This window comes from Amphimedon queenslandica, unplaced genomic scaffold (genome assembly GCF_000090795.2).
Source record: "Amphimedon queenslandica unplaced genomic scaffold, v1.1 AMPQUscaffold_13198, whole genome shotgun sequence".
Taxonomy (NCBI): Eukaryota; Metazoa; Porifera; class Demospongiae; order Haplosclerida; family Niphatidae; genus Amphimedon; species Amphimedon queenslandica.
Window position 1 is genome coordinate 56,103 of NW_003546566.1, and position 21,737 is coordinate 77,839.

The 21,737-nt window shown below is 35.6% G+C and overlaps 5 protein-coding genes across 5 annotated transcripts; 2 read left to right on the forward strand and 3 right to left on the reverse strand.

The window, feature by feature from the left end:
• Nucleotides 1-932: 932 nt before the first annotated feature.
• On the reverse strand, nt 933-4,579 carry LOC100634699 (general transcription factor IIE subunit 1-like). Its single transcript, XM_003388805.3, has 13 exons — nt 4,498-4,579; nt 4,323-4,425; nt 4,221-4,269; nt 4,127-4,173; nt 3,840-3,990; nt 3,418-3,515; nt 3,209-3,289; nt 2,262-2,435; nt 2,067-2,133; nt 1,837-1,969; nt 1,526-1,686; nt 1,253-1,321; nt 933-1,149 (listed from the first exon to the last, which is right to left on the reverse strand). Exons 1-13 carry the CDS (start codon nt 4,517-4,519, stop codon nt 1,030-1,032), a joined length of 1,275 nt encoding a protein of 424 aa, XP_003388853.1. The 5' UTR covers nt 4,520-4,579; the 3' UTR covers nt 933-1,029.
• A 5-nt stretch (nt 4,580-4,584) lies between these two features.
• On the forward strand, nt 4,585-11,779 carry LOC100634823 (cytosolic carboxypeptidase 1-like). Its single transcript, XM_020000333.1, has 21 exons — nt 4,585-4,669; nt 4,731-4,888; nt 5,637-5,783; nt 5,890-6,021; nt 6,075-6,206; nt 6,355-6,448; nt 6,497-6,534; nt 6,691-6,837; nt 6,888-6,962; nt 7,088-8,216; nt 8,546-8,759; nt 8,855-8,932; nt 9,009-9,087; nt 9,323-9,606; nt 9,674-9,881; nt 10,031-10,139; nt 10,286-10,415; nt 10,540-10,626; nt 10,723-10,899; nt 11,136-11,347; nt 11,568-11,779. The coding sequence occupies exons 1-21, from the start codon at nt 4,641-4,643 to the stop codon at nt 11,659-11,661; spliced, it is 3,753 nt and encodes a 1,250-aa protein (XP_019855892.1). The 5' UTR covers nt 4,585-4,640; the 3' UTR covers nt 11,662-11,779.
• On the reverse strand, nt 11,716-16,681 carry LOC109584560 (pseudouridylate synthase 7 homolog-like protein). Its single transcript, XM_020000334.1, has 14 exons — nt 16,480-16,681; nt 16,047-16,333; nt 15,848-15,942; nt 14,900-14,979; nt 14,755-14,845; nt 14,161-14,655; nt 13,940-14,073; nt 13,561-13,723; nt 13,389-13,517; nt 13,190-13,257; nt 13,028-13,133; nt 12,813-12,967; nt 12,452-12,571; nt 11,716-12,103 (listed from the first exon to the last, which is right to left on the reverse strand). The coding sequence occupies exons 1-14, from the start codon at nt 16,656-16,658 to the stop codon at nt 11,755-11,757; spliced, it is 2,451 nt and encodes an 816-aa protein (XP_019855893.1). The 5' UTR covers nt 16,659-16,681; the 3' UTR covers nt 11,716-11,754.
• A 198-nt stretch (nt 16,682-16,879) lies between these two features.
• On the forward strand, nt 16,880-20,010 carry LOC100634949 (proprotein convertase subtilisin/kexin type 4-like). The gene is made up of 11 exons (XM_020000336.1): nt 16,880-17,231; nt 17,295-17,381; nt 17,431-17,523; nt 17,584-17,686; nt 17,799-17,836; nt 17,898-18,063; nt 18,121-18,302; nt 18,357-18,575; nt 18,636-18,736; nt 18,795-19,028; nt 19,080-20,010. Exons 1-11 carry the CDS (start codon nt 17,085-17,087, stop codon nt 19,984-19,986), a joined length of 2,277 nt encoding a protein of 758 aa, XP_019855895.1. The 5' UTR covers nt 16,880-17,084; the 3' UTR covers nt 19,987-20,010.
• LOC105313865 (retinol dehydrogenase 12-like) lies at nt 19,960-21,723 on the reverse strand. Its single transcript, XM_020000338.1, has 2 exons — nt 20,366-21,723; nt 19,960-20,302 (listed from the first exon to the last, which is right to left on the reverse strand). Exons 1-2 carry the CDS (start codon nt 21,131-21,133, stop codon nt 20,093-20,095), a joined length of 978 nt encoding a protein of 325 aa, XP_019855897.1. The 5' UTR covers nt 21,134-21,723; the 3' UTR covers nt 19,960-20,092.
• Nucleotides 21,724-21,737: the final 14 nt, after the last annotated feature.

A 21,737-nucleotide genomic window follows, 5' to 3' on the forward strand; every position in this document is an offset into this window, starting at 1 on the left:
CCTATTGCTTTAACATTATTTTTCTCCCTAAAGTAACCCAGTTGCAGTGTAGCATTTGGAAGGTTAACCAATATAAGTGCAAACCCAGTGTAGTTGACAATAACTACACTGAGTAACTGAACCCTAGGAATACCAGAAATTATTAAAGCAGCAGCATGGTCATGTGTAAAATAAACACGGGAAGTCGTAGAATTGATTATTCTGCTGTCCAAGGTAGTGAAATTAGTGCCACAGTTATGAAAAATGACCATTCTTATTGTTAACGACCCAGTGCCATAAAAGGCGAAACCCCTTAACCTCCCATTATTTTGATGATCTGATGGCATACAAGCAATCTGTGCTTTAACAGTTTTATTATCACTGGCAATAGTAAGAGAGTGGCTGACATTAATAGTGCAATACTTACCTGGTAAGATAGAAAATTCCATTCTAGCGGTTAAGAGAATGGTAGTGTCGTTATTGTAAGTGTTGTTACTGCATAACACCTCCTCCAATTGACTATTAGATACGACATGAATAGAATCAGACTTAACGTAGAAAATTACAAAGAAGAGCAATAAGACAGGAGACTTCATAGCAGGCTTCTTCATCCTCCAAAAGTTGCAATGCCTCATTATGCTTTCAATTTATTTGCTTTTGACTCTGGGCATGGCTCAGTAGATCCAAATTCAAAAACGCAAAAGCTGTTTTAGTTTCATCACTTTATGACAGTCTCATATTATTATAATATGGAATGAAGGATAGTGATTTAAAAGAGCTATTGCATGATTTTAGTTCCACTCGTTATTATAAAAGTTATAAAATAAAAAATTTTCTCCTAGCCATTTCTGATGAAATATCCTGTGCTATAGTACATGGTCTTTTGGCCAGATTTTTTAGCAACTTTAAAAATGGAATTTGGATTGGGATCAGCTCAACATTTGTACACAATATAAACATAAAATTTGTCATGAAATCAGATCATCTAATTACAATTGGAACTGGAAACAGAATAATAGAAGCACCTTATTAAAATGAAGAACGTAAAAATTAGTACAAATTATTATATGCCTGCTGACACAACTGAGTATATCTCTCCTTCTCTTCTGATGTCATTGAGTTCACAATATCAGGAGTGATTTTGTGAAGCTCATATACTTGATCACCAACCTATGCAGCAAATGAAAGTTACATCAATATTCAATAAGAGTAATAGAGTATTTAAAAAGTGTTCACCATGCATGACATCAGTGTAATTATATAGGGGATTTACTTTTAGTGTCATTTCGTCATCTTCACTATCTTCATCATCATTTGAGCTAATATTAGAATCAACTTCATCCTGTACAACAGACAAACCATGAAATATTGTTGGCTACACATAAGGGAGCGTCATACACCTATTCCACTCATTATATCACTATTCCACTCATTATATCATTTCTAGACTATATTAAATGAATGTCAATGGGTCAGATTTCCTTCAAGGTGGTTAATATCTATACACACTAAAGTTTCTACTGTACATGCTGGCTTCCATACTTACAAATTGTGATTGTTGCAGTTGTGACATGTCTCTGCTGCTTTGCTGCATGTCCTCATTATCATCACTAGTTGACTCATCATCGCTGCTACTGCTACTGCTGGGAGCCTCTTTAGTAATATTACTGGACTCTTCTTGAGACAATAATTCCATTATTTCATCTCCTACAAATATACCAGTAGCAAGAAGTCAGCAACACAAGTACTAGGAAGTTATTAAAAAGCAGAACTTTTTTGAACATGATACAACATGCAAAAAGTACAATTTTTACTGTGTCATTTTAACAGTTAGTTATTCACAGATTATAAGTTTACCAGGTAAAACTGTCTTAGGTCCTAGTGTGATTCCTGCTCCTCCTTTATCTTCCTTCTCAGTCACAGTGGCACTGGCTGATGACTCAAATACAGTGCTCTCCTTCATCCATTGTGGTGCATCTTTTTGAGTAGCCTATAATCCATTATTATTATTATTATTATTATTATTATTATTATTATTATTATTATTATTATTATTATTATTATTATTACTATAAAATAATTTGTACTTTTTGTCTCAGCTCCTCTTCAGTCCCAATATTAATGCTAATAGTCTGATCTCCATAAATATCATCACTAAAAAGAAAAAAATTAAACACAACATAGAATTTAAATTAAAAAAAATTAAACACAAATTCCTTCTAAAAAGAAAAACATTTTAACACAATACTGGTACTAGTTACTAATGTATTATAATCACTCACACTTTACTGGTAGTCCAATTCCCTTTTCCTTGTTGAGATTTGTTTTTGTCATATTTATTCTCTTGTATTAAATTCTTGATACTCTGTGGTTCGGGCTCAAGTATGTGTTCAGCTAAACTGATGTTATCCACTTCACGGAGGATCTCTAAGACTGGTTTCAACTGCTCATTCAGTCTATAGAAAATTTGAATGAATCCTAATTCTGTCTCATGCATGTATAACAGTAGAACTGCATGGTGCAAAAATACAACTACAATTATTTATACTGAAATCAACCCTTAAAATATTCCTTATTTCCAGTGTTGAATTCTTATCACACATATATGCTACGTCTGAAGTTTAAGCTGGTTCTAATCAAATTTGAATTTTTAACAATTTTTTAAAGTTGTTAAAAATCAAGCCAAAGTTATAGTACAGGGACTTAGGTCAAATTTTGCCAAAAATTACTAAGAGAGAATTTTCCATTTTTATATTTTTATCTGATACATATACATGTTCCCATGTTGTGTAGAAAGTTTGAGCTGATTCCAATCAAAACTGGATTTTTTTACAAATTCTTAAAGTTGCTCCAAAATTGGGCCAAAGTCCCTGTACTATAGTACAGGGTTATTGGCCAAATTTCGCCAAAAATGACTAAGAGAGAATTTTCCATTTTTATATTTTTATCTGATACATATACATGTTCTTATGTTGTATAACAAGTTTGGGCTGATTCCAATCAAAATTGGATTTATTATGAATTTTTAAAGTTGCTCCATATGCTACTACAAAACTCATCAGCTCATGAAGCATGCTTTTTAGCTCACTTAGCATGCTTTGTGGAAAATCAGCTTATTTTATTTCATTTCCTGATATACATTTATAGAAGTTTGAATGGATAAAATTTGCAAGTTATGTGTCACATAAAAGCAATTTATACTATACATGTAAGGGCAGGCGCTACATACTTGGAGAGCATTGAACGTACATCAATGACATCAAGACCTTCCTCAGTATCTTCAGTCAATATTGTATTACACATGAAACACCTAAAACAAACATAATATCATACTTTAAAAAAATTAATAGATACACTCCTTGAAGCATTCTTATAAACAATAAGCTATCAATAGTACCATTAGTATCTTTATTATTATCATTATTATTAAATTTTTACTTTAAGACTCCTTCAACAGGGTCTATAAGTCTATCAACATCAAGATCGGAATACGTGTTTTGACAGTTCGGACAATTATAAGACGTTCTATTAGACACCTAAAAATGAAAAAACAAGTCTCAAAGTCCACACATTCCTTTTCTTATTTACACATGTACATGTACACGTGTAAAATTTTTGAGTCAATTCTAATAGCAATATAATTATAGCTAAGAGTACACAACGCTATACCCTGATTGATATTTAATACACTGAACACATGACTACAATGAAATGCTATAATTTTGAATGTCATACATGTAATATTGGAAAATTACATAATAAAAATTCTGAATTTTATGATGACAATTTTATTATAGTCTATAGCCCATTGTCATAATGTCATTGAACAACATTGGCTTATTTCTTCTGATGTTACATACTGTTCTCTCTTCGGCTTGAATCCTTTCCCTCATTCTGTCCAACTTGTACTTCACAACGTTCACAAACACTTTGTAATTGATGTAGTAATAGTGACACAGATAGCTTTTCTTCTCTCCATTCTCAAGCTCCTTGGACTCCATCCTCTGAACACTACAGGGAAAGGTTTAATCAGGATAATGAAATAACTAGGCTATGATCATTAAAGTACAGTTATGTGGATTTTAAGCATGGTCAATTTATTTTGACTGCTGCTATGCACAATGTATATACACATGTACACAATTACCTTTTTACTAGTTTATCTCTTTTAAGATGCATTAATATTACTCTTAGCTGGAAATCTGTTATTAGAATCATTTAAAAGAAATATAATCGTTTACTTTCTTCTGCTCTAATCTTAGTAACTCCACAAGGTCCCCTTCACTTACGCTAAAAATAGTAACAGTAATTTTTTCATTTATTTTATTTATTATTATTATTACCATGGATATTTTGCCAATATGTCCATTACAATGTAATGTTCAGGCTGATAGAAGGCTCTAACTACCAACCTAACAAGTCTCTGCAGTTGAGGAGGAACATGAGCTAATGGAGAAGAGAGATGGAGGGAGAGAGAGAAAGAAAATAGCACAAAATATGGAGAATAATGTGACTCACTCAATACTTCAGTAGCCTCCATTTTAAAACCACGCCCTCATTAATAAATTTAGTGGTTACACCCTTTTTAATCTGTGAGTTCATACTCCTCCATTCTGCTTCCTTCTCCCTCTTTCTCTCTTCTGATACCAGCAGCTGTAGAGATGAGTAAAAGAAGGAAATCCAGTGGAAGGTACTACTATGAAGCAGTCTATGGTTTACCTTGATCATATTCTTCATTCTCTCTTGTTTAGTGTGAGGTGTGAGCCTGCAGGTGTCATTGCACATTTAGAATGTATCAGAGAGACAGCCTCCACTCCTTCCTCAGAGGAGATGATCAACAAAGGAATGAAGGGAAGGACGGGAATACTGGATTCTACTTCCTCCATATTGGATCTTGTCAAAGAAAAGGGTATGCATGTTTTTATTTTAGATCTATTTATATAAATACATTTGTTTTGATTTTATTGAAATGCTTTAATATTCAATTCAATGTAAACAGTTCATAGCATGTGCGACTTTTAATTAGCATTAGTCCTGCTGCTTAAAATGGTTGCCAGTAAGGTTACGTCGCTTATAATTCTGCTGAGATATGCATTATTATTAACATGTATATGTGCTAATAAATTCCAGAAATGCAATAATTATATGTAATATTTTTGCAATACATGTACAGTCAAACCTGTCTATTCCGGACACCTTGGGATCCAATAAAACTGTCCTTATTATAGAGGTGTCCTTATTTCAGAGGTTCATTAATACACATTTATATTGTATTGGGACTGATACTACCTGTCCCGATTATAGAGGTGTCCTTATTTTAGAGTGTCCACAATAGCAGGTTTGACTGTATACAATTCTGGTAGATGCACTAGTTAAGATAATATCATTGAAATTACAGACAGTGTATTTACCTATCATAATAGCAGGATCTAAATACATGTATATCTTCATTTATGTTCAAGTGTATTACCTTTATAATTATCAATAACACACCATCATGCTCACTCCACCACTTAAGGAAGCACTGAATATTATTATGACATTGTTCTCCTTGTTTGTATCGCTCCACTTGTGATTTCAATTAGTCTATTCATTATTAATCATCAATTATTATTAGTTATTTATTCATTGGCTCCTTGTGCTTTTTCTCTCTGTAGCCGTTGAGCGTAAAGCAATTGCAAGCAAGTCTTCTCACGGGTTTAACATACTCTTTGACTGTTTGAAGGACGCATCTGCATCTAATACAAGCATCATTCTTAATATCTTACACATTCTTAAATGTTTGGCTGAGCATCGTTATAAAGGTATGTAGTATTATATGCCTTATTAAATACGACATATATATACGGCATTGAAACTATTTCCAAATAATTGCATGTACATATTATAATATTGTCTATATTTTAATAGTGAGGCTGGTGAGTAATGGAGCCGTAGATATAATCCTACAATCATTGCAAGTTTACTCCGAGTCACCACACATTGTAACTGACAGTGTTCTGGTACAATATTTATCACTTCTCTTGCAATTGAGTTCTAAAGGTACGGTAGACTAGTCCTTCCTAAATTGTGATATAATGTTTATTTATTTTTAGATGCTAAATTTGCATTCAAGGCTCGTCAGCATAAGGTATTGCCAACTATTACTAGTCTTTTGAAGCGAAGTACTAAAAAGTCAATGGCACTATCAGTTATCCTCCCTGTTGTGAGAATACTAGCCAATAACAGTGAGAGTCATATCCAGCATTGAATATTCATACATTTATATGTTTGTGTATGTATGTATACTTCTTATTATTATTGCTGTTGTTGTTATTGTTGTTGTTGTTGTTATTATTATTATTATTATTATTATTATTATTATTATTATTTTAGCTACTAATTCAGAGACTCTTGGAAAGGTTGGCTGTCTAACTGTCTTTCCAACTCTACTGGGATTGTATGGAAAATCAGATTCCACTATTCTAAAGTAATGATTCAATTATGACCACCTTTATATATCAGTACATTATGAAAGGTATATTGTCAAGGCTCTCATTCCTCTATTAAGAATCAGTGAGTTCAATAAGCAATACACTATTTGTATTATACATGTATAAGTATATTTATATTTTCCATACTGTACATACTGTAAATGTGTACATATTATTTGTTATTGATATTATTATTATTATTATTATTATTATTATTATTATTATCATTTATGCGTAGAGTCTAATGCTAGGAAAAGACATGCTAATTGCTGTATTCCTGAGCTCTTGCAACTAGTCGAGAGGTTTCATCGCACCGATGTCTCAAGACATCACGTTCCTCTTAGGAAATCAATGATACTAGCACTATCCATTGCTGTATCTACTGGTTAGTAATCATTTTGTCATCATTAGTATTGGAACTATTCTTATGAGTAGATTTGTGTATGGAGTCTCTTCATAAAGCGAATGGCTTGAATACCCTGTACAATGTAGCCAGGGAACTACATACTGGTATTTATAAAATATCTCTCTTTTTTGTCTATCTTTCTCTTTGTCTTTATCAGTTCCCTTTTAATATATAAATATATATAATATTTTTTATTTTATTAATATATAATGTTTTTTATTTTTCTCAGATACACGTCTTAGTTTGCTTGCTACAACCACATGCAATCTGATCAGAAAGTGTCTACCAGTCATTCCACTTCCTTTATCATCATCTCTCAATCACGTGCAGTTCTCACTGGATCAGTTCAAAGGAACGGACACCACATCATCAGATCCAGAACTAAAAAGAGAAGAATCATCACAAGAAGAGGATAGAGGAACAATCACCAAAAAAGACATTAAGTCCTCCAGTACTGAGGACACTACTGGTCCTACCACCTCAAAGAGTATGACTGATGTATGCTCTGCTGATGATGATACGATTAAGTCAATACAGTTAGAAGCATTGGGATTACTATCTGATGTTAGAGTTACATCAATTCTGCTTCCTCCTCCGGCACATTTAAATAGAACAATCCCACCTGATAAACCAATGGATCCTGATAAACCAATGGATCCTGATAAACCAATGGGGCCTGATGAACCAATGGGGCCTGATGTAGCATATGGTGCAGTAGTCCTCCCTGATTCTGGAGCTCCAAAGCCTTGTAGTGTAGGAGTAAAGTCTACAGCAATGGATAAAGCACAATGTACTAAACCAGTACAGTCTGCTGCAGTCCAGCCTGATAGGATAACCCAGTCTAATAGATCGGCCCAGTCTTCTACTAAAACTCGCTCTAGTGCAGTTTCAATACAGTCTAACCCAGGATTGCTAGCATCTGATAGTTCACAGTTAGAGCTGACTCAAGCCTCATCTGCTGATCACTCCTCCTGCCCTCATTTGTGGTTCATTCACAGCGAAGCAAATGAGATATCGCACAAGTTTGATCTCCTTGCTTTCAATCAGTTTTTCCCTGAAGTCTCATCCATACGGACATTAAAACGCTCTACATCTCTGCCCATAGTATCTGTTACTGCTTATAAAGAAGAAGGCTTCCTTGATAGTTCATTCTCTGCTTCTTGTGTTGAGAGGAATGGTAGATCCTCAATAACTCGAGGAGCCCCTCCTCTCTCTAGCCCTAGATTGACTGCTAGTGGTCAGACTGATTGCAAGCCGCTGCTGTTTCGTGATTCCTCACCAATTCTTCTCCCTCCTTCTCCTTCCATTTCTACTTCTGGTCTGGATCCATTTTACAAGAAGTCACAATCAGTTGAAAGGTCAGGAAATGAATACTTCTTTCATTTTGCCAATGAATGTAATGTAATATTTAGACACTAGCATACTGTGTGTGATATTTTCTTGTTGCATACATGTGCTACACTATTAAATGGTATTTTTATTTCATTGTCTGAGGCATATACATGTACGTGTTCTTATTTTAGTGTAGAAAGTTTGAGCCGATTCCAATCAAATTAAAATTTTTCATGAATTTTTAAGTTGCTCCATAATCAGGCAAAAGTCCCTGTACTATTTGGTCAGACTTCATTAAAAATCACTAGGAGAAGATTCTCCTTTTTTTATTGCGTTTTCTGATACATCTTTTTAGGGAGATAATTCTGATGGATGCAGCGAGATATATTGACCCAAAGTCATTGCTGAATAATAGAGTGTTTGATGTGGAGAAGATTCTCTCACAGAATGAAGGCCCAATACCACCTAGTCCTACAGATACTGCTACTACTGAAGAAGTGATTGAGAAACCAGCCACCTTAGGATTTCAAGCAACAGATGAGAGCTGTAATCTCAGAATGGCAATACAGGTAAATGAATGGGAAAATCATTGCAATACGTTTCAATGGAAATACTTCTTCATAAATCACTGCTAGTGTTATTAGTATAGTCTTCTTTATTGCAGGTCAGGGAGCATGAGTATGATTTGATACTTAATGCTGATATTAATACTGACAGGCATCATCAATGGTTTCTTTTTCAAGTAAGCATTTGTAGCTTCACATTGTTCTACCGAATTCGAATTTTGATTTATTGGTGCTTTTTATGCGTTATTTTAGGTAAGTCATATGGAAGAGAAGGTCCCATACAGGTTTAACATTATTAACTGTGAGAAAGCAAACAGTCAATTTAACTTTGGTTAGTGTTACTATCCTTAAAATAATATTAGGTACTTTTTATATTTATTTTGACAATGAATTCATGCTTTGTAATTTGTTGATTTTTGTGTACACATGTATTACTGAGTATGATCAATGGTTTTGATATTGGATAATTTTTATTGCAAAATGCCATTATTATTAAACTCTGCCAAAATAAAGTGCAATATGGTAGCTAGTTGGATTCTTTAACTTTTGCTTGTTATTTCCTGTAGGAATGCAGCCAGTGCTGTACTCTTCTATCAGCAAAACCTGGCAGAGGATTGGCACTAAGATATCTTACTATCGTAACAATTATCACAAAATTAACAACTTGTCCAAAGAGAAGGAGGAAGACGATGCAACAGAGAAAGGAGGAGGAGGAGGGAGACCAAAATCAGTTGGAGGAAGTCAGATTAGCAAGCGTTATTTCACAGCCACGTTCACTGTCTCTTTCCCTAACTCAAAAGACTCATGCTACATAGCTTATCACTACCCTTACACTTACTCAATGCTAAAGGTATATTAACATAATATTATTACATGTACCTGATTGATTGGCCTATGTTCAATTTTGTTTGTAATAGGCCGACTTGCTGCTTCTAGAGAGCCAGTTGCTCTCACCACACTTGTTCTATAGAAGACAGACACTCTGTACTACACTAGGAGGTCATTCCTGTCCTCTTCTTACTATCACTAATCTACCACTCAGAGAGCGAGGACAACAGAAAGAGTATGTTGTGCTAACTGGGCGTGTCCATCCTGGGGAGTCCAATTCCAGCTGGATAATGAAAGGTACATGTATGTACATATATATGTACACGTACATGTTAATTTGGAAGTCAGCCTTTTGCTTCCAATTGTTGTACTTAATACGTGAACCTTTGATTCTCCTCCTTCCTTTCTCTTTCTTTCTCCCTCTCTCTCTCTTCTCTTTCTTTCAGGAATTTTAGAGTTTCTTCTTAGCTCACAGCCGGTTGCTAAGCAGCTTCGGGACAAGTTTGTATTCAAGATCATTCCAATGCTTAATCCCGATGGAGTCATTAATGGACAGTGAGCTAATGATTAGCTTTGACAATAAAAAAATTTGACATGTAGAAAGTTTGAGGCAATTCATATGCATTAGGAAGTGTGCCAGTTTTTGCAAAATAGTATTTTATAATTGAATATGTCCTCTATTGCTCTCTTTCTTGTGATAGTCATCGTTGCTCATTGTCGGGACAAGATTTGAATCGTCAGTGGATCTCACCCAACCCTTCACTGCATCCAACAATATATCAGACTAAAGGATTGATCCAGTGGCTAGTTAGCAATGGAACCACGCCTTATGTAAGTTTGACTTGCACGCACAGAAAGAGGGCATGGGATATACATGTAATAATGGTATACTTCTTGCATGAAATGGTACCTATTTTAAACCTTTTGTATATTTGCCCTTTTCTCTTTTATCCAGTTGTATTGTGACTTTCATGGTCACTCTAGAAGAAAGAACATTTTTCTCTTTGGTTGTAGAGACCATCTGAAGTCTTATGTTGAAGAAGTATGTAAAGAGCATCATCTACCAATCAATGGTGGATTAACCTCTCTTTTCTTTCTCTTTATTCTTTCTCTTCTACTTTACTCTTTTTTCTGTTAGGAGTTGCCAATAATCCTTGATAAGCTAGCTCCATTCTTCAACATACAGAACTGTAGCTATGTGGTAGAGAGAGCCAAAGAAGCCACAGCACGTGTTGTAGTATGGAGAAGATTAGGAGTTAAGAGAAGCTATACAATGGAAAGCACCTACTGTGGGGTTGATCAGGGACCACTACAAGTACATACATACCTAATATCAATGCACTGGCATTCATGCCTTCATTGCATATTGCACTTTAAGAGTGCCTTAATATTAATGCCATACCGACATTATCTCTATACATGATGTGACAATTAAATATATCATTACTGAAATCAATTAGTTTTATCAAGGTTTTATCATTATGTTGGTGTGATGAAGAACACTTATTGCTAAATTATATACATGTATCTCTCCTTCACTCTCTCTCTCAGGGCTTTCAGATTAACATTCAGCAGTTAAAGGAGATGGGTCAGTGGTTTTGCATTGGTCTCCATAAATTAAAGGAAGGTGGGATTAATGTATCTGAGCACAGAGCAATCAGTGCTAAAACTAAGAAACAACAGAGTCAAGAGAAAGCAACTATCAGGAAAAACGAAGATGATGATGACGACGACGATGATGATAGTGATAGAGATGAGCTAGAGTAAGAACAAATAATAATCATTTGCTATTAAAGCACTTTTTTATATTGGCAAAAATGGCATACCGGTATACTTTTTCAAGTTTTCATTGCCAAAAAACCCAGCACATACCACAATGAATATTCTGTCAGTGTAGAGCAGTATTTTTGTATCAATTCATGTGTATACACTATATAATGATGATAGAGGTCATTCCTCTGCAATCTCTTAATACTTTTCTAGGGCTGAAATTGGTAGTGAAGATGAGGAAGATGAAGACAGGATTATTGCCAATGGATTGGACCATCACAAGACACTGCTGTATAGCCATCACTGAATCAATGACTATAAATATCATGACATTCATTATTACTATGCATGTTAATGAATCTATAATATAAATCCATTTGTATGTATCATAGTTGATAATTTATGGATCAAATGACAAAATCTCATTCATCATGGTAGTCACATAAGTCCCTGGATCTAGATCAAACTCTAACTCTAAGCAAGGCATTGAGTCCTCAGGTGGTACATCACTTTGAGGTGGACCACCAGATCCAGCCTCTTCTAACGGGCCCCCTGAGGCATTCAATGCTGCAGCAGCTCCTGGTGCAGGAGGAATGGAAGCAGTAAATGGAGGAGCTTTGGTCAGTCTCCATCTTAAATCATGAGGATAGCTGATAAGCTTCCGATATGCACCCCAGAGGTGATTAGTGTAGCGGTAGCTGCGAAATGAGAGAAGGGAGATACCAAGAGCAGCCAATAGTTCCTTCAACCTGTAGAATACCTTACATAAAAGTGTTATTTTTTAAATAAGAGGCTTTAGCTGATTATAATATTATACTGATCACAATATCATTAGAGTTAAGTTTTATTAGGCTTACTATGATGCTCAAATTATCATAAAAATATATATGATAAAGTTTTTGAGCTAGACAGTAAAAATGGTGTGAATGGCCATTTGAGCCAACCAAGTGTGCATAAATGAAATTTGAGCTACAGAGCTAGGAGAAGACAAGTCTTTACAGGTATGCACTATCTTTAATTGATATACAGTTCAAGTAGGAGGAGTATAAACTCTTCTTCCTTTGGATGTTATTGGCATGCATCGGTATGTTCCTTACCTATCTCCAACCCTGTTGTTAGGCAAAACTGATTTATGCCCACAGACTGGAAGGACAATATCTTTCAGTGAATACTGACGTGAACTGATGTGCTCCGATGTGATTGCTTGTACCGTTTGACTATAAAAATAAAAAAAAAGAGAGAAAGATCACTTTTATTTATTGATGTTAGATACAATACATGTACTAGCAGAGCCCACAAATAAAGAGTTTTTATGATCGTGGCTCTTACTTGACAAAGAAACTAAAATTGATCTTTTTATAGCTACAATATTGACTACCAATTCATGTAAATGTAGATACTTTACTATTTCATAATACACACATTCAATTCAACTTCATTATTGCCCGCCCACTCAACTTTGCAATGAGAACCAAATCTCCCTCCACAGGTTCAGTCCCATACTCCCGTATCCTGTACGAGGCCATTTGGTTCCACAGCAGAGAAGTTAACGAACTAATATACAAACGTCTTGACTGGTGAGGCAAGCTAAGGAGTGACTTCTGACAGCCAAACTACATGTATATACAATGATGCAAAAAAGAAAGGAAATATTGACAATTTCTAGGACATACTTTTGACATTCCGTATTTACTTAAGTTTCTAAGTACCATCAATTCTCTAGGGATTTCAGGCATACGATGAATAGTACCATCTATGTCACCAGTTCTAGTGAAATACCTAAAGACATTGTGTATATTAATCCTGTCACGTGTAAAGCTTGAAAAACCACTCACTCTTTAGCTTCCTTTGCTTCAAGATTGATAGTTAGATCTGGTGAAAACATTACCTTGATTGCATTCAACTGTTAAGAAAGTGAGAGAATAATAATACAACAAATGATAGTAGACTAGGATGCATCGTAATATATATAAAGACATGAGTAAGGAATGAAGAGAGAGAGAGAAGAGAGAGAGAGGTAGCCATTATGCTGACTGGATCATCAAGTATCATGTAATATCCAACTAATGGTCCAATTAAAGGATGGTCATCAATCAAACGTCCAAAACGTTGAATGCCAAAATAATTTATAAATCCTTTCTCTTCCAATGACTTGCAGCCAACCTAACAAAAACTACTTCATGAAAAACCTAATGCACAAAAATACTTCAATAATGTCTTCAAGAGAGTCCTTCCCATTAGTGGTGATAGTCTCAAGGTTCCGTACTCTTATTTGAAAGTGGTTTCCTTGATGCTCTCCAAGGTTAAGATGACATGGTACGTACTCAAAACTGCCCAGCTCTATACCAGGTATATTGACAACTGCTAACCTGTCGAATATAAAAAATCAGATTAAAATGGAGGTAGTCCAGTGGAACTTCCAAATAACAAAACTTGTGGAGCACCAATTTTTTCACTGTATAAAAGTTTTTTAATTAACAAGGAATGAAGTTGGTGCATTAAAAAAAATTTCAATACATAATAGGCTTTTGTTAAAGAGAAGTTTCATTATTATCGGAGGTTCCACTCTAATCAAGAGATTGTACTTGGCCATGCTGATATTTTTCGCCGTCATTTTCTGATATGTAATAGCTTTCTTGTCCTTGCTGCCAGCAAAGGCAAATCTTGAAGGATTCACAGACAGCATGTCTGCTAGCTTTGTCATCGTCAAAAATGTTTCCTAAAATAAAATGAAATGTTAATTGAAACACGAATGTATACATGTAGTACAGCATAAAATAAAATTTAGTGTTTTGCTGTAACGTACAAAATTCTCCTTCTTCAGAGAAAATGAAGTAAAATAGTTTGGATCGTGAATCACAGGACAGCCCATCTTCCTTCGTTTGGCGGATTTTCTGATCCTGGCCTTAAAACTGACCGAAATACGCTTACCAGAAGAACCAGGCTCAATAAAACTATCAGACCCACTGCTACTAACTGCAGTAGTACTGGATCCACTGCTACTGAATAAAGTATTACTGGATCTACTAATATTAGATGGGGCATCATTTGATCCACTGCTACTGGATAAACTATTACTGGATTCACTGCTACTGACTGCAGTATTACTGGATCCACTAACACTAAATGGGGCATCATTTGATCCACTGCTACTGGCTGTAGATTCAACACAGCTATTGCTGCTATTAATGGATTCTTCATGATTCTTTCGTCTTTTTCTGTTGCTTTTTCTTTCAACGGACACATCAACTGTTCTTGTCATTAGAAATAATCCAAATAGCTCATCAATAATCCGATGAATCTATTACAAAATAATATACAAACTTATAAATAGAGAACAAGTATTGTATTAAAAATATGACAAAAATATCAATTCTGTAGTAAATAAGCACACACTAACTTGTCCCCTATCCTCTTTTGACAGATGGTCACAAGGAATGAAATGAGACTTCCTCTCAGTAGGATCTGATGACTTAATATAACGGAGCAACCTACAGACCAATGATGAGTGTGGTAGTTAGCATAATAATGATTATTGTAGCTACTTGATAGCCTCTTCCTTTCCTAGTAAAGGTAGTAGTCTAGGGTAGGTAGCATCAGGGGATCCAATGATTTGCTGTATGTCCTGTTGAAGAACATGTGCTGTATTACGACTAGAAAATAATTCTACTAAATTTTTTTATGCATATTGATGTCCTTATACTATCAACGAAATTTTAAGCTGATTTTCATTAAATCTTTAGAAAAAAACATAGGCTATAGTTTATGCTTTCTTTCAAATTTGCTAGTTTTTAAAAAGTGCTCATAACTCCAGAATTTGAGCTCGGAATTGGCTCAAACTTTCTACACAGCATAAGAACATCAATATGTATCAAAAAATTTAATAAAAATTTGGGGTGATTTCGGAGCCATTTTTTGAAAAAACCATGGGCTATATTCCATGCTTTTTTTCAAAATTTGCTAGTTTTTAAAAGTGCTCATAACTCCAGAATTTGAGCTCGGAATTGGCTCAAACTTTCTACATAGCATAAGTACATTAATATGTATCAAAAAATTTAATAAAAATTTGGGGTGATTTCGGAGCCATTTTTTGAAAAAACCATGGGCTATAGTCTTGGGTGTTTTTTGAAATTTGCTAGTTTTTAAAAGTGCTCATAACTCCAGAATTTGAGCTCGGAATTGGCTCAAACTTTCTACATAGCATAAGTACATTAATATGTATCAAAAAATTTAATAAAAATTTGGGGTGATTTCGGAGCCATTTTTTGAAAAAACCATGGGCTATAGTCTTGGGTGTTTTTCGAAATTTGATAGTTTTTAAAAAGTGCTCATAACTCCAGAATTTGAGCTCGGAATTGGCTCAAACTTTCTACATAGCATAAGTACATCAATATGTATCAAAACATTTAATAAAAATTTGGGGTGATTTCGGAGCAATTTTTGGAAAAAACCAAAAGGCTATTAACAATAGAATACAATGTCCATTCAATTACTTCATCATTGTGTATAGTCCGTGTTATTAGTAAAGGAAAATTATCTTTAACTGATTTGTGTATACGGGAACGAACCTTCTTGTTATCATAACAACCTAAAATAATAAACAAACAAATAAATAAAAGACATTGTTTTTTATAAATAATTATCGTTAACATTGCCGTCACGATAAAAATAAAAAAACTACAGTACAAGTACCTAAGTCAACTGTTTCAAATAAAATTGAAGACTGAGCATCAGACATCTCCTCAAACTTTCTTGATAGATCACTTAACTCTAACATCTGCTTCTCTGCCAGTGGATTAAAATCATCATCTTCATCATCATCATCAGTATCTTCTTCTACTGGAGGAGGAGGGGGCTCAGGAGACACTTGTTTGTTTAAAGTTTGGTTGTCAACGGGTGGATCCAGTATAGGACAGTCTTTGTTTATTGTTACTAGCTCTCCGTTTTTATCAATTTCAGTGACAATGAAATCGGCAGGACTGATAGGAAACAAAAGAGAGAAAATGATTATTATTTTTACTGTAAAGATTATACAAGTGAGAATTTGTTGGGTTTAAAATGAAGTTTATGCTGTAAATAAAGACACTGAATACTACCTAGCAAAATAAATTAATGTCAGTCATACATAGTCTTAAGAACTCCTTTTAGCTTCTCCCCCTGGTGTATTGCACACTCCATTCCATAGCTATAAAATATCTCGTGATATTTTTCTTTCTGAGATAAGCCTTTGGCCTCAGCTCCAGCATGATCAGAGCTCTCAATAGAAGTTTGACTGCGAGTTTGACTGTCAATAGCATCCACCATGTTTCTTCACGTGCATTGAATGGGTGGGGCTGAGCTTAGATCAAAGGAAAGGATTCAAAGCTTTAGATGCTACAAGTAATCTACAAGCATTCTGCAATCTGCAGGCTTTTCTACAGAATCATTCCTTCCATTCCTTTGACAGAGGTTTGAATTTCCGTTAAAATAAAAGTAATTTCAGTTTATTGTTGTATTTATCTGCTGTCTCTTGAGTCTAGTCAGTAGTCACATCCTATAATTGCATTATTCAGCTACATCAGCCTGAGATAATCCTGTTAGTGGTTTGTTCAACACCTCCTCACTAGGACTGTTCCTTCCTCTGTTAACACTCACACTCCTCATATGCCGCATGCACAGCAATCAATTCTTATTATAAAAGATAGATCGTCATGTCACTAGTCCTAGTCTAGTTGTGATTTTCTTGTCTCTATGTCTTTGCTCAACTTATTGTTAGTCATTTTAAGTACCAGTACTATATTAACCTGTTATGCTTCCCGGTTGGCTATCCAAGTTAATGGAGGTGAGAATGAAGCAAGAGCTATAGCATTCAAGTATGGATATACATTTGAAGGACAAGTATGTTTTGATTTATGACCATGCATGAACTAGATCTAATATACTCACTCCCCATCATTATAGATAGGGGAACTAGAGGGTGTGTATCAATTCAACTCTGGGAATAGAAAAATGAAGGGCTTAGTTGGGCAAATTAGGAATGAGAAAAAAGTGTGTACAAATCTAGAGTTTGCAAATGTAATCATTATGTAAATGATAGGTTGGATTCATCAAAAGACAGGTAGAAAGGACAAGAGACAAAAAAGACTTTCAAGAACCAACAGATCCACTGTGGAATGAACAGTGGGCTCTGGTATGTACAGTAAATTAAATAATGAATTAACACTTTCATTGTGATTATCTATCACTGTAGCATGCTACAACAATACAGGAGTCTGATTACAATATGAGAGTACTTGAAGCATGGATTCAAGGTTTTACTGGAGAAGGAGTCACTGTAGGAGTTGTTGATGATGGTAAGTCATTGCACTAGCCTCCTCTTAGTGTATTGTAGTAAGAGAGCGAGGCCAAAATTGTGCCAAACAAAGCTCCCATTTTATGTGTGTTAGCATCTTTCATCTCTTTCAGGACTACAACGTACACATCCGGATCTGTCTGCTAACTATGTAAGTTACGTGTTCTCGCTATATTTTAAAAAGTATTTATTTCTTGTACTTTCTCATGCAGGATGACAACTCGAGCTATGACTTTGTTAATTACGACAGTGATCCTTCCCCTTACTATCAGTTCCCATACTTTGATAGTCATGGGACAGAGTGTGCTGGAGTTGTATCAATGAGTAAGAGCAATGGATTGTGCGGCGTTGGTGTAGCTTATAATGCAAAAGTAGCAGGTATAAACGTTGCATATTTATACTTTGAAACCAATCATATTTAACCTAAATTCATAGGTCTTCGTATCTTCTCCTCCAGTCACAAAGGGACAACTGACAGTCAGGAAGCGAATGCTCTCAACTATCGCTACCAGAACATTGATATATACAGCAACAGTTGGGGACCTGTAGATAATGGATTTACAGTAGACGGACCAAAACTTTTGACGAGGCTAGCACTTCAAATTGGCGCTGCAAAAGTATGCATGTTAATCTATGCATCTTGAGAGTACACATATTTTATTATTATTAAGGGTCGTCAGAATAAAGGCAGTATATTTGTATGGGCAGCTGGGAATGGTGGATCAAAGCATGATTCCTGTGCCACTGATGGCTATGTTAACAGCATATACACAATAGCTGTAGGCTCAGTTGATAGTCAAGGTATACCATCTTCCTTTGATGAACGATGCAGTGCAAAGATGGCAGTTGCTTTTAGCTTCAATGCTGGGACTGATGAAGCTTCACATAATGTAAGCTAGCTCTAAAATAATTAATATAACATATCTTTGTTTTGAAAATTATTCTTATAGCCGACTACAACACTGACAAGCAGATGCACAGAATCATTCACAGGAACTAGTGCCGCAACACCTTTACTGAGTGGTGTCATAGCCTTAGCACTACAAGCTAAGTAAGAATAAAAATACCTACTTATACCATCACTTGACTGAAATACTCAATCTTTATAGTCCTTTGTTGACATGGCGTGACATCCAGTACCTTATTGCATACACTTCAAACTCACAAGTACTAATGAAAGAAGAAAATGCAAGACTGTGGATGACCAATGGTGCTGGTATGAGCGTCAGCTCACAGTTTGGATTTGGAGTGATTGATGCTGAAGCAATGGTAACAAGAGCAAGAGTATGGACTAACGTTCCACCACAATTGATCACACTGATTATGCCATCACTGACTACAAGGTAAAGAATAGCTATTATTGTTCCTCTTATTATAACTTGCTATTACAATAGGTATATTTCCAGTAATTCATCAATGAGTATTAATTATAGAGTAAATCAAAGCACGCAGAATGATGTTATGGGCTCAACCAATATATCATTCCTTGAACACGTGGTAGTTGTAGTCTCACTCAAGCTTTCCACCCCAAGCAATGAAAACTCCTTTAGTTCTTATGATTACTATGACAAGTTGTACAATGAAGAAGCTAGTATTGACAGTGTGCTCTATCACAATTCATCAAGACGTGGTGATATCAAAATCATTCTTCAGTCACCTTATGGAACACAATCGACATTATTACCATATCGTGACAGAGACTTTGTTAACAATGTTGGATTCAAAAAATGGTCATTCATGAGTGTGCAATACTGGGGAGAGAATCCAGTAGGTGAATGGAAGTTGTCAGTGAGCTATCGTGGAGCAGTTGGAAGTGTTACAGTTACTAAGATCAGGATTAAACTGTATGGTACAAGCACTGTACCGGAATCGGTCAGAAAGATACCAGAGGCTTGCCCTGATAGTTGCAAAAATAATCGCTGCTCAGATCAATCACAGTGTGATACATGCAAGCAACTCAGAGACTCCCAGACATTAGAGTGTCTCACTGAATGTCCCCATAATGTAAAAAGAATTGGAAATTACTGCATTGGTAACCTCACATCAGAGACAGTCACGCCTAGTCCTTCTTGTCAACAAGCATCTCTTACAGATATGAAGCACATAACATCAGCTACTAACTGTATCAGTAGTAGTAGTAGTACTAGTACAACTGTGTCTAGATTGCTGGTTACCAAAACCCCAGTGATAACTTCAATCTTGGATCAACCAAAACCGGAATCCTTTAGTGGTTCACCAATGATGCATGCATCGTCTATTACTATTATCCTTATCCTCATTTTTATAAGTATATTTTTATAATCAAATTTGTAAAAACAATTAATAAGCCAATAAATATCCCTAATCAGATCAGCTGTGACTTATAGTCATGCATCTACAAAAATAGCTTTATCAAAAACTACAATTGTCACAGTTTGACTTGCTCAATGCTATACTCCCAAAGCTTTGTGCAATCTTCATCAATAAGAGCCAGTTTGTTAGGTTTAGTAACAGCACAATTAGACCAGTACTTGCCTGTAACACCTTCAGCTTCATCCGACACTGCACAATGGAGTGTAGTTTGAGCCCCTTGCTTTGGAGTCTTTAAAAACATCACTGCCAAAATGTATGCTAATGGCTATATAAAAAAATAAGTTGTATGTATAAAATGTTAATTGCTGTGGGTAAATTTATTACTTACAAGAAATATAACTCTCCATCCAACAAAAAGATAATTTGCTATGTTAGTGCGTATAACACCAGGATGTAGTGAATAAGTAGATACACCAGTACCTTCCAGTCTCTTGGCCAGTTCCCTGCTGAACATAATATTAGCAAGCTTGCTTCTTGCATAAGCACTAAATGGTATATATTTACAGTTGGCCCACATCATGTCATCGAAATTAAGAGATCCGCGATAACTAGCATTAGAGGAAACAGTTATAATACGAGATGGAGCTGATTCTTTGATACGGTCTAATAATAGATTAGTTAATAGAAAGGGTCCCAAGTGGTTGGTGCCAAACTGCATTTCAAACCCGTCCTCCGTAAGCTGGTGTGAGCCCACCACTGTTGCAGCATTATTGATGAGTGTGTCAATGTGACTCTCTTCTTGAAGTATCTCTTCACTGAACTGACGTATAGAAGCAATGGAAGCTAGATCAAGCTTCTTCAATATGACCTCCTCGCTCTTGCTGGCTGCCTTGATATCCCGCACAGCATCACTGCCTCTTTTCTCGTCTCTGCAAGCAACTATGACTCTAGCTCCTCTCTTTGCCAGATCAATGGCTGTTTCTTTACCAATCCCTGAATTGGCTCCTGTCACAATGGCCGTCTTACCATCCAGTCGTTTCTTGCTAGTACACGACCTCCCAATGACACAGAAGTACCTGAAAGCAGCCAAACCAACCACAGCAACACCAGAACAAAGGAGGACTGTCCTCAAGAAATCAAGAGAAACTCCTGCCATTTTATGTTAGATCTACAATGATAGATCTAGAAGGCAATGTGTTGTGGTCAGAGGGGTGTAGATCTAGATCTCTGCAAAATGATCTCAATTCTCTTGAATTTGGTCTGAGTCACTGAGTGAGCTCAGCTCAAATTCAATCACTCTAAGCAGGAGTCCATAATGTTGGGTTAAGGAAGGAGTAGGAGTGTGAAACGCCCCCGCTTTAACGAGCTTTTCTGTCTGCCTACCAGAGCTAGCGGATATACTATTTTTAGAATGATTATTATAGTTATTAATCAATAATTAATGACCACGCCCAACAAGTTTATCATTCTTCTACCTATACTCCTATACAATGCCGCCAAAGAAGAAGCCAAGAAGGGAGAGCTTTCAGAAAAAGGATCAACAAGCTATGGTAAAAAGTTTTCTTGAGTGTGAAGAAGAAGCAGTGCAAAAGTTGAATGATGGCTGATGAGTAATGAGATGTTCCTTGGCTGGGAAATTACAAATAGAGTTAACAAATTCTCTCCTGGATGCTTTATATTTCAGATGACAGCCATCATCCAACTTTTGCACTGCTTCTTCCACTACTTCTTCACACTCAAGAAAACTGTTTGGGGATCCT

What these genes read in the sequence shown, in the direction of transcription:
- LOC100634699 (XM_003388805.3), bottom strand. Translation starts at nt 4,519, where the DNA reads ATGGAGGCTACTGAAGTATTGA. An exon ending in CCTGTTGAAGGAGTCTTAAA is followed by an intron (nt 3,290 to 3,417) that starts GTAAAAATTTAA and finishes TGTTTGTTTTAG; the next exon opens with GTGTTTCATGTGTAATACAA. An exon ending in AACTGCAACAATCACAATTT is followed by an intron (nt 1,322 to 1,525) that starts GTAAGTATGGAA and finishes TCTGTTGTACAG; the next exon opens with GATGAAGTTGATTCTAATAT.
- LOC100634823 (XM_020000333.1), top strand. Translation starts at nt 4,641, where the DNA reads ATGAGTAAAAGAAGGAAATCCAGTGGAAG. An exon ending in AAGTCACAATCAGTTGAAAG is followed by an intron (nt 8,217 to 8,545) that starts GTCAGGAAATGA and finishes ACATCTTTTTAG; the next exon opens with GGAGATAATTCTGATGGATG. An exon ending in AGTGATAGAGATGAGCTAGA is followed by an intron (nt 11,348 to 11,567) that starts GTAAGAACAAAT and finishes ATACTTTTCTAG; the next exon opens with GGCTGAAATTGGTAGTGAAG.
- LOC109584560 (XM_020000334.1), bottom strand. Translation starts at nt 16,658, where the DNA reads ATGGTGGATGCTATTGACAGTCAAACTCGCAGTCAAACTTCTATTGAG. An exon ending in GGACTATACACAATGATGAA is followed by an intron (nt 14,980 to 15,847) that starts GTAATTGAATGG and finishes GTTCTTCAACAG; the next exon opens with GACATACAGCAAATCATTGG. An exon ending in CAAAAGAGGATAGGGGACAA is followed by an intron (nt 14,656 to 14,754) that starts GTTAGTGTGTGC and finishes ATTTTGTAATAG; the next exon opens with ATTCATCGGATTATTGATGA.
- LOC100634949 (XM_020000336.1), top strand. Translation starts at nt 17,085, where the DNA reads ATGTCTTTGCTCAACTTATTGTTAGTCATTTTAAGTACCAGTACTATA. An exon ending in CGGATCTGTCTGCTAACTAT is followed by an intron (nt 17,837 to 17,897) that starts GTAAGTTACGTG and finishes TTTCTCATGCAG; the next exon opens with GATGACAACTCGAGCTATGA. An exon ending in TTCAAATTGGCGCTGCAAAA is followed by an intron (nt 18,303 to 18,356) that starts GTATGCATGTTA and finishes ATTATTATTAAG; the next exon opens with GGTCGTCAGAATAAAGGCAG.
- LOC105313865 (XM_020000338.1), bottom strand. Translation starts at nt 21,133, where the DNA reads ATGGCAGGAGTTTCTCTTGATTTCTTGAGGACAGTCCTCCTTTGTTCT. An exon ending in GATGGAGAGTTATATTTCTT is followed by an intron (nt 20,303 to 20,365) that starts GTAAGTAATAAA and finishes TTTTTTATATAG; the next exon opens with CCATTAGCATACATTTTGGC.